Genomic DNA, 11,848 nt, shown 5'->3' with positions numbered 1-11,848 from the left:
AGAATTATTTGAAAATTAACAGTCCTCTCAACAATGGGAAAGCAAGTTAAGAAACTGTATTATTTTAATTTCGAAGTTTGTAACAGAAAACAGATGTGCAGCCCCAGTTACATGCCAGTCAGAATACACATTGCTTCACTCCTGTTAATCATTCTATAAAGACGGTAAATATGCCAAAAGTACTACATTCAACCACTTTAAAATTGAGAAGTTACATTTCAGAATTTAAAGTTGATGGTTTATCAACTGACAATAAAATATTATTTTGTAATTTGTTTCAGTGTCCAGTATTGTCTACACAAAAGTTCCTATTCAAACCACTAAACATCAGGCTAACAAACAACGAAGTTTCAAGCAGAGACAATTGTCTTTAATAGAAACAACAACATCGAATGTAAGGTCCGAGTTCAACATCAACTGCTGGCATTCCTCTCTACAAGCCATTATTATGTTGACAGGCAATAAAAACTGTGTTTTGTTTGAAGTTCACATAATAAAATAATACAATGAAAAAATAAGGTACGTCCATTATATTCTTTGTTTAGTTTGATTAACATTGTAGCCTACTAATATTTAACGTAGATAGTCATTTTTTTATCATTTTAAGTCCATATTTAATTCCATATTTTGACAAAAATAAGTACATATATATTTACATATTTCATACAATTTTAGTCCATATAAATCCATTCCCTGTTGGTGAGCGAACTATGCTCATGTGGAAGGAGAGTCACAGAAAACAACCAGGAATTGTTTAAGTTTTTATTTGGAAGTGCACACAGCCTATAGTGCTCTTCACTGTAACCTAATGAGTTAAATATGTTTTGTGGGATAATGAAGGATAAAATAATAGAACAATATTTACGTTCATTCTGATTTGTCGTTCTATTCATTATATTTTGTGCTCAATTTTGCTTTCCTCTCTATTTCAAATGCTATACCAATAAAACTGCAGACTCAGACTAGAGGCTCTTAACTCCTGTGTATTCCCAGTGCTAACATACGGTTGCCAAACCTGGGCCCTCACAGAGAGGCAAAAGATGAACATCAAAATATGCCAAAGGAAAATGGAGAGGAAGATAGTTAGCGCTTCACTCCAACATGGCACTGCAGAAAATTACAGCTTCTGAGAACATCACAGAAAAAGCCCTTATAACGAAGTGGAAGTGGGGTGGTCATGTAGCAAGGCAGCAACAAGGCAGATGGGCGCGAGAAACCACCATGTGGGACCCGTACATAGGAAGGAGAACACAAGGCAGGCCAAGAAGAAGATGGACAGATACATTCAAGCAGCAGCTGGGAGGGAACTGGTCAACCATCGCCCGCAACAGGAACGAGTGGAGGCAGATAGTGAACAAACTCGTATAGAACTAAAATTTGACAAACTCTAATGTATCTCACATAGTGAATGTGAATGTAAATATTGGTCACGTGAAATAGCTCATCATGTGAACCACACCAACCGAGCTTCCCCTCCTGTAGGAGGCCTTAGCCCTTCATGGGACACAGTGGCTTCATTCATTCATACCAATGAAAATTAATTGTACATTTTTCATCTTGCATACTGGACGGAACTTATGTCTTTAGATCAAACATAGAAATAATACAAGAATAAATACCATCCTAATACAGGGTTGGGCAGATAAAACCGGCCCCATCTCATGTCATATGATTTGGAAAATAAATTATGTAGGGTATTGATTTCTTTTCTTTCTTTTTTCTTGAAAATGTAATTATGTTGGCTATACTGTATCTTCCGCGTGTTTTGTGTTATTGTTGTTGCGCCATTGTTGCTTATAACCTCTTCTGGTTGCTGTTTAAAAGTCAGACGTTCTAAACACATGTAAAGAGTTGTTCTTTAAATAAGCATTACTTATTCAATACCAGAGCGAATATTCTTCATTGTGGAGGCGTACGTACAGACCAGCTCTATTAAGGAAACACAACAATTATTCAGAGACAAATATCCGCTTCGCTCAGTACCAGCGAAAAGCAGCATTCAAGATTTGGTGCGAAAATGGCGTACGACTGGATCCATAAAAAATGTAACAAGGAACAGAACTCCTCCTGTCCGGACTCCTCAGAAGTGCACAGAAGTGTCTAGATGCAGATGGAGGGCACTTCCAACATTTATTATGAAGGTAAATGCATTTTATTTTCATTCCATTTGAAGTTTGTTTCAAATCATTAGTACCTATCAATGTCATAATACGGGCCGGTTTTATCTGCCCAACCCTGTACAATATAAGAATAACAATTAAATAATTATTTAACATCTGTAACAATTTCTTCCTGCACATGACTTTTGAGTTTTCCAATGGAACCCCGTCCATTGTGGGCTGAATTTGGTAATAGGAAACTGAAAATATGTGAGAATTGACAACTGTAACTTACTGGACAGTTCTAGACTCTACGAAATGTTATGGATTTTACCTCACTTTCTTCCACTTTACGTTTTTTATGCTTCTTATGTTTCTTGTGTTTCTTATGTTTCTTGTGTTTCTTGTCCTTCTTCTTTTTCTTTCCTTCCAACTCTGCCTCACTGTCCTGTAGGACAAATATTATTTCGGTTATATATAAAATATCAAACAGCCAGTTATAACAAGAAGATATTATCTAGAAATGCAAGAATATGACAAGCTTTAGGACATTCAAAAGTTTCAAAGAAATGCAATGCAAAATAAAAAGAGCACATGAAACAAATGAAAACTCTATTAGGACAACAGTAGGAATGACAAATTGGTTCAAAAAAAATCCTGGATTGAGACAAGGAAATGTCCTGTAACCTGTTGTTTAAAATATACTGATCTATACTAATAATAAATCTGTAGCCAAAATTTTTCTGGTAATTTTCGCTTTTCCAAAAATAATTGGTGTTAACATGTATAATTAACCATCCTGAAATCGAAAATAGCTTTTTTGAAATTTTTGTTTGTATGTCTGTCTGTCTGGATGTTTGTTACCTTTTCACGCGATAATGGCTGAACCGATTTATATGAAAATTGAAATATAAATTAAGTTCGTTGTAACTTAGATTTTAGGCTATATGACATTCAAAATACTTTATTTAAAAGGGGGGTTATAAAGGGGCCTGAATTAAATAAATCGAAATATCTCGCTTATTATTGATTTTCATGAAAAATAGTACATAACAAAAGTTTCTTTAAAAATAATTTCCGATAAGTTTTATTCTATACAAAATTTTGATAGGACTGATATTTAATGAGATAAATGAGTTTTAAAATTACAATAACAACGCCATCTAAGGTGCTGTACTGAAATGAAAACAAATGACTTCGTCTATAAGGGGCCTTGGAGAACAACAATCAAAAGTTATTAAACATAGCCTAAGAGAATGTTTCTGTGTCTGTATGAAGTAATATCGGAAGCTAATTAATTGTATAATTATTTCACCATTGGAAAGTGTAGTTTCTCTAGATGGACATAATTCTACAATGTTATTACAGTAACTTCTGAAACATACAGCAAGTAATATAAAGTATACACATTAAAACTAAATGATATGCCAATCTTCATTAAACTATGGTTGCATGTAATAACAATTAAGAAACATGTTAAAGGAATTATCATTGCACCAAATGAGTGTCTCTGGACCCAAATGACCGCATTTTAAATATTTAAATACAATTTAAATTAAGTAACATATTAAACGATTTATCCTTCTATCAAACACGAATGTTCCCTGGATCAAACGTCCTATTTTAATTATGTAATTACTTTATATTTATTTCTAACATGTGCAACAGAGCACACGGGTACGGCTAGTAAAGTGAATAAAGTCATACATACAGGCAGAAAACCAGATCTTAAAACTGTTATATATAGTATTATGCAGATGACATAGAAAGTAGAGTCTGAATTATGAAAATCAATTGCAAAAGAATATGGTTTAAAGACGAACATTGAGAAAACAATAATTGTTATGAAAATATATAAGGTAAACAATGAAGATTGGAATATTAAGCTGTTAGATGTAAATTTAAAAAAGTAAGTTTACATATTTAGGATCAGAAATAAATTTATATGGAAAAATTCAGACAAAATTTATAAACAATTCATGTGGAACAAAGATATACCATATTAGTTCAACATATTAACATAAAACTGTAACAAAGAATAAGTTATTGACGGAAAACAAAATAAAACCTTCTAAACTTCAGATAAGTTAGCCAGAATATTAATCCATATTTGATCATAAATTGAAGTATGCAAAGTTAAGCCAATTTAAGAATTAGTTTCATAAACTAAAAATACAGGACTGAATTTAAGTAACTTGTAAAAAATCTCTACTTTACATCTAGGGTTGCTAACCCTCTCGTATTTCCCGGGATCTCTCGTATTTGCCCCAAATTTTTAACAGATTTTCAGCTTCCGTATTATTCTTCCCTTCGAGCATTTTGCTCTCTTATTTTTGCATAATACAAACATTTTTATTCTGAACATTTGATTTTGCCATGAATGATCATTTGTATGATGAATTTTGCTGTTCAAGACAGGCATTAAAATGTCCAGCATTCTTAGAAAGTAATGCTTGCCAGAAATGGGTTTCACTGCTCACCTGTTTAAAATCAAACCATGTTAACGTTACAAATTTGGAAAAACTGGTGACTATTCTCATGAACAATAATTGGACAGATGTTCGAAACAGAAGTACGACACATCTAATCAAATCAGAGTTGCAAACTGTAGTCTAATTCAACTATTACACGAGACAAAATCTGTCTCAAAATACTCTTAATTGAAGCCTCGTTGCCGAAGTGTAGAATAAAGTTGTACTTTAGTAACTGAACAGAATAATTTGTCTGTTTTCTATGTGACATTTTGTCGATTCCTTAATCTCCCGTAATTTCTTCAAAAAAAGTTGGCAACTCTATTCACACCAGACATAAAATCAAACTGTAAACCTAAAGAATAAATTACAAGAGATGCTTGAAAGCAAACGTGGTTTCTATGGACAAAATAAATTATTGACAAAGTGAATGAGCGAAGTATATCGTTCTGCACTAAAAAGTCCATCTAGGTATGAACATTTTATTTATTTTTCACTATAGTAGAATTAACATTTCTTTCAACTTCTGACAGCTCGCTAGCCACATGACTTACGGGCCTGCTCTCATGGCAACACTGCCAACTTGCTGCCACTTCTATGAGCTGGTCAGTCAAATCAAGTGTGGTTATGTTCGATAATGTGGCATCACTGCATGCAAGCCTGGGCGAAGAGCAGGGGGCATCAAACAATGATTGGCTACTTCCAAGATTAACCTAGGTTGCCATGACAAAAAACTAATCCACGCTGCTAGCAAGCTGTCTGATGGCCAAAGAAACTTAATTCAACTACAGTATAAAACAGTTTCGCATACAATGGCGTATTTCCGACAATAGGATATGAATTATGGTGAAGTTTTAAGAGTGTAAGTTGTAAATTACACACCATCTCTGAATCACTGGAAGTTTCTTTCTGTTTCTTCTTCTTTTTCTTTTTAGCTTTAGTATCTTCCTCGGAGCTGGAAGCTCTCTTCTTCTTTTTTACAACTTTCACACGCTCTTCTTCTTCAGACTCATCTGATTCTGAAGTCTCAGCCTTCCTTGATCGACTCTGTAATGAAGTGAAATATTGTAAACATACATTTAAAAAGAAGAAAAACAATGTTTCGTGTTTATCACGTAAAAAGTAACGATTCGCAGAAAAATACAAAATTCGCAATAACTCCAGTTAAACATATGATCACAAATCATTTAATACTTCACAAGAAACATACACACATTTTTCCAGTTTCATCTGTAAATAACTATTTACGTACGAATTAAGAACATTAAGTCACTATAAGGACATTAAAACGTCATGGGAACAAGAAGAATATGTCAGAATAAATAACAGGAAAGTTAGGATGGGCTTAGCTTGGAGGAGACTAGGAATATGGAAATTGAAAAACAGGAGGGGTACCACAGAGAAGGATATCTGCCCCCTTTGCGGCATGGGAGAAGATGCATTCGATATATTATTAGAATGTCAAGAAACAGACAAAACAAGGAAAAAGTGGATAAATAATAAAGTTTTGAATGTGAATAGATACGTAGCATATAATAAAATTTGTAATATAATTAATATAAGGGAGTCAAATAAATTGGGCAAATTTTTAATGATAGTGAAAATGAAATGGGAAGAGAAAGTTAAAAGTAATGGTGTATTAAATTGATCTTGTAGTGTGTGTGTGTTTTTTTTTCTAGTTTGAGACTTGGCATAGGTGATTAAAATTGTAAAGTAAGGCAGATCTGGGGTAATATAAAATTGTAACAGGTCTGTCTTACAGATATATGATCCATGAATAAATATATCATAAATATCATAAAAAACTATTTACGTTTATGAGTAACAAAAATAATTTGTGACAGACTGAGGTGAGGAAGAGGTGATGATGCTGGAAGTAGAGGTGGAAGAAGAAAAGGAGGAAGAGTTTGCCTGTTTATGCTGGTGATGAGGGAATGAGGATACAAATTTGTCAGAATAAGACAGTAAAATAATGTTCTTCTTTAAGTAGGGGAGATTAGGGACGTTTGACCCAACTCAATTATTAAAAGATCTCAGTTTGTCGACTGCCATCTTTTAGTAGCATCTTTGCTCTGAAGGTTAAAGATAATATTTGTGCTCGAAAAGGAAGTGCACGTATAAACAACTGACCTAGCACTTCTTGTCTGTTTTGACTCTGAAAATTGTAGTTCTTTTGTTCCAGTTTGTAAGTATCCTTATGAGTGAAATTAATCATATCGAAAATACTTATAATTTTATTTTATTCTATAAGGCCGTATTCATAGACATTCTTAGTGTGGGCTTCCGGTGGATGATCAGCGAACTAACGTTTTTTGGATTCATAAACCAGTGTTAGCAATATGATATGATATGAATCCTGTACAAGTAACCAGTCAATAGCCGGGGCTAGTTTAGCACGCTCGTAGCGCGGGCTAGCAAAATGTCTATGAATAGCACCCGTAAAGTTGAAGATTTAAATTGATATATTTACAATTGAAGGGTACACGGGAATAACGATCAAGGTCCATTTTAGAAAGTTTCGAGGAAAACGAATTTTGAAGTTTAAGCACTTAATACTTTGTTATGTGTGTATTTAATAGAAATTGAAGTAGTGGAATGTCAAGAACGATGATTTCTTATTACCAGCTACACCACATGATAGTACTTCCTTTCCATTATAAGATAGCATTATTAACTCAATTTCGATTTTTGATGGACCTTGATCGTTCTTCCCGTGTACCTTCAATTTAGTTTCTTTCACAAAGAACTGTGTAATATTTCAATTAGTAAAAATGACCAAGTAGGGAGATTTGACTCACATTACATTTTAAAGAAAAAGAGATGAGTAAATATGATTGTTGTAACTATTTTAATTGGATATGAAAGTGAAAGCCAGGGACCAATTCTCGGACGAAAATGGAGTCAGAAACAATTAAGTGACTGTGAAACAAGCAATTGAAGGCAATACGGCATAGACAGAAAAACGTTAAGATGGTATCTTAGTATGTTTATAAACTCCAAGGAGAACAGAAGACAACATTTAAGACAAATCACGACAGCTGCCAAATTTTCTCCACCCGTAATGAAGAGGAAATCGAGCTCGAAAAAGAAAAAAAAAAGGCTAGCACATAGCAATTAATCAGATAACTTTGAATGAATCTTCTTCAAAGACAAAAAAACATTGCAAATTGTTTTCATAATAAAATTCTATTATATATCACTTTTATATTAGATAACTCATTTCAAGTTTATATCTATTTATAATGTATAGAAATAGTCGCATCTGTAAGGTTTTTTGTACTTGGGTCAAACCTCCCTACCTATTGAGGTTTGGCCAGTTATGCATTAGTTTATAAAAATAAATATTTACAGATATGAGTTCATAGTAGGCAGCTACTAAAATTACTACAAATCACCCCATGCTTTCCCTATCCTATATCAGAATTAATTTGATTTTAGAAGATTTCCCTGACAAAATAAACAAAATGCTTGAAATGGGTCAAACGTCTCTAGTTTTCCCTATGTTATCACTAGAGCAGAATTTTAGGCCCTAAAAAGTGACATTTTAGACGCCTAAAATAGGCTTTTAAACTTCTTTATTTAGGCTCTATAAAATAAAAAATAGGCTTTTTTGTTTGTTAAAGAATGTCACTAATATAAAATTCAACATTATTTAATGCAAAATTCTTGAATTAAAAGGAACTCCCACGCATTTCACATTTTACAAGAGTACACATCCATACACAAAATGAAGACATTCTGTCTTTAAGTTAGTGTTTCTCATTCACCAATCACATTTCTATAGTTTGCTTCACAGTAGATGATCAGTGGCTATTGTGTCGCTCACTGCTGTACTTACAAATGGTGAGAAAAAAGAAGGGGTTGTTATCTGTCTTGGAATGTAAGAGAATGCTTATTCGGGTACAACCCAGCCAGTTTGTGTTAAATTGCTGACAGAGGAAGATATAACAACAACAACAATAATAATAATAAAAAATTGTCCTGCAGAAGTTCTTTTACATGCCAGTAAATCTACTGAAATGAGCCTGTCGCATTTAAGCACACTTAAATGCCATTGATCTGAGCCGGGATCAAACCCGCAACCTCGAGCACAGAAGGCCAGCGCTATGCCGACTATGCTACCCAGGCCGACTGAAAGTTGGAATTTTGGGATTGAAAGATTGTAAGAATGAGAAGGGGTGGCCCAGAGGTATTTCTGTATTGTGTTGTTCACTGCTAGGAAGGAGTTGTTATCCATCGTGGAATGTAAACGGTACAGGATGTTAAGAAAACTGTAAACAGTTACGAAAAATTATGCAAAAATTTTAAAAATCTAAAAATAGGCACTAATGTCAAAATACGCATTTTTAGGAACTATATAATCCATTTATTTATACCTATATTTCCATGAAAAATGTAAATATTAAATCTCAAGCCTGTATGTATCAAGGAAAAAAATAAGATTTTGTCTAAATTCTGCTCTCTAGTTACCACTATAAGCAAAACCACAGACAAAATACGAGATCCGAGCAAAGTCTAGAAATAATCTTAACAAAAGATGCGATATCTTTTTATTTCCAAGGCACAATAAAATAAGAGAAACATATAAAACATTTCGCCATACTTTTCTCACTATCTGTTTGTCCTGGGAACCAGACTTCCTTCGCCTGGGAGAAGGAGATTCTGAACTTTCAGAAACCTTTCGCTTCCTATCTTCTGTCTTCCTCTCCTTTTCAGACGGCCTTACAGGAGACTCTGATTGTTTCTTGCTGCTCTTACGATCCCTATTACACAAAACATTATACATTAATGTACAATCATTCTACATATCATATAAACCAATTTCCACAAAATTTAAGAGATGGGATTCTCAATTTTTACTTGCTAAACTCACAACTTGTCACAAAACACAAACCATTAAGCATATGTTCATCACATTGCTCAAATCAACACCTACTTCTACTAAAGTATGAAACGATGTAGCAAGGGCATACACATTATGAACACAAGGAATACGGTATAAAAAAAGATATCTTACCTATCTCTAGGTGGTGGTGAATCTTCAGGTTCCTGTTTCGACTTCCTGGTTGACTTTTCACGGCTCCCTTCTTTAACAGTGGCTCCTGACGATTTCTTGTGGTTCTTATCTACCTGGCGAGATTCTGAACTTCGATCTTTCGACTTCATCTTGCTTTTATCAGGAGATGGGGAGACTGATTGATGTGGAGCCTTTTTCCTATTAGTGGAAGCAACTGATGATTCCTTGTCATCATGTTCAGAAGGAGATCTGTAAAATTATTTTACAGTAAATCAGAAATTACTATACTATACAGCAGTTCTCTCATTAAAATTGGCACAATAGAAATATATATTCCAAAACCATCATTATTGTTATCAGCGCTCTCTCTCTGGTATCCCAGCATTACCTTTGTCCTCTTTTCTTCCTAAAGAAATGCCAGGGAATACGTAATGTTTACTGTGATATCGCGGTGATGCCAAATGGAATTTGAATCGAAGAAAGTGATAGTCAGGATTTCTTGGGATACCCTCTTATCCCATGTCGTCATTCCATCCGTTACAAGAAAACTGACCTTAAATTGACCAACTTTTCTTCACTAGTCATATTTAATGATAAAATACATTAAAGGTGATATATTACAGTTATATGAACACTTTAAAAGTTTATTGAAGGTGTTATTCGGACATGTTTCGGACAGCTTCTCCATCTTCAGTGATAAGTTACATCAGTCTACTTTAAGCCAAGCAAGAACACGGTTCGAACATCTGAACCACTTTGTCGATGTAACTTATCACTGAAGATGAAGCATTCTCCGAAACATGTCGGAATAATATCTTCAATAAACTTATAAAGTGTTCATATAACTGTAATATATCACCTTTAATGTATGTTATGCACTAACCTTCTGGATTTGCTTTTACTGGACCTCTTCTCAGCACTGCTGTCTTGATCCTTATCTGCAGTCTTCCTGAATGGTGATGGCGTTCTTGACAGACTGTGTGAGAACTGAATGAAAAAAAAAAACACAAGAAACGTTAAAAACAATAAAGCAGTTCCGACAAATTCACAAAATCTCTACTTACAAGTTGTTTTTGTTGTTGTTTATTGTTAGTAAAATAACATGTACAAAAATACAGATTTAATTCTTCCCTGAAGGAGTAATAACTCGTGCTCAGGAATTATCCAAACACATACTTAACACAAATAAAGATAATTATCTGACACAAAGTGGGTTAAGAAAAAAAACAGGGATAAATTAACTAGAAAAAATACAATTTCAATTTTAACAATTTAACTCATACAAATACATATACATATTAAACCAGTATATTATATTCTATAAAAATTAAATTCCTAATGCTATTTTTTTATTTTCTGATACTAAAATTTTCCAAATTTGGATATTTTTCAATTATTTTATTATATAACCTTGGACCAAAGTAAGTAGAGCCCAATCGCAAACTCGTGGCACCAACATGCGCGAACTTCTTTCTGAGGCTTCGGAGTGAGGGGTTCTGTGTGAGCAGGCGACTGCTTACTCATAGAGCATATTGTTCAAACACCCCCCAGCAAGACTGAGCAAGTCCATGTAAGTCGACGCCAATTCGTCTTTCACGCAGGTATCACAAGTTTGCGATCGAGCTCTACCATGACTAAGAGCTGTGCTTGTGAATATGTCAATAAGCATTTAATGTGCATTTGGGGATAAATTATACAGTAAGCAATCAACTCTACTTCTAGACAAATGTCAGGATGTGCCCTAAAAGAAATGGGCCCTTCCCTATAAAGTTCCCGAAATTTTACAACATAAATTCTTGACACAAGATGCCCTGGCTCAGCTTCCATATATTACCCCATTAGATGAGCGAGGTTACTCGACTCTACTTGCACTGTGAAAGGACAAAGTACCTTTCAATGTGCAGACTTACATCTTCCGGCATTTCTTCTTCCAATCCTACAGTCAGTTCCTCCTCCTGCCCCCGTATGTGGTACCTAAGAAGTTACATCTATTTTTGGCTTTTCCCTTTCAAAATTTTCTAGAGGTCCTTCAGTGGAGCAGCGAAAACTGGAGTGAGAGAAGTGGCCAACAGACTTGGAGTTCACATATTCAGTTTCTCTCAACCCCGAACTCCCTTTGCAAGGACGCGTTTTCGCCTGTCTTTTAAAGTTTCTCCTTCCATTTTTCCCCTCTCTCTCAATTCAAATTCAGTTATATCAGTGTGAGGAGAGAGGCCGGACTGGGAAGAGCTTATTACAAAAATTTTTGTGAAAGAAGTGGA

The 11,848-nt window shown here is 34.3% G+C and overlaps 1 protein-coding gene and 1 long non-coding RNA gene across 7 annotated transcripts in view; one reads left to right on the top strand and one right to left on the bottom strand.

Moving 5' to 3' along the window:
* The window catches only part of LOC138704671 (uncharacterized), a 464,077-nt gene that overhangs the window by 186,022 nt on the left and 266,207 nt on the right, over positions 1-11,848 (top strand). The gene's annotated exons all lie outside the window — the stretch shown is intronic.
* Srrm1 (Serine-arginine repetitive matrix 1) overlaps positions 1-11,848 on the bottom strand; it is a 143,580-nt gene that overhangs the window by 9,399 nt on the left and 122,333 nt on the right. For all 6 annotated transcript variants that reach the window (XM_069832759.1, XM_069832761.1, XM_069832760.1 and 3 more), the window contains 5 exons: positions 10,471-10,574; positions 9,588-9,836; positions 9,174-9,333; positions 5,453-5,617; positions 2,434-2,547 (listed from right to left, as the gene is read on the bottom strand). In XM_069832759.1, coding sequence (XP_069688860.1) covers positions 2,434-2,547; positions 5,453-5,617; positions 9,174-9,333; positions 9,588-9,836; positions 10,471-10,574 — 792 coding nt within the window. The remainder of the gene's footprint in view (positions 1-2,433; positions 2,548-5,452; positions 5,618-9,173; positions 9,334-9,587; positions 9,837-10,470; positions 10,575-11,848) is intronic.

Source organism: Periplaneta americana, chromosome 8 (assembly GCF_040183065.1).
Source record: "Periplaneta americana isolate PAMFEO1 chromosome 8, P.americana_PAMFEO1_priV1, whole genome shotgun sequence".
Lineage (NCBI taxonomy): Eukaryota > Metazoa > Arthropoda > Insecta > Blattodea > Blattidae > Periplaneta > Periplaneta americana.
This window is presented reverse-complemented; position numbering and strand designations above follow the sequence as displayed.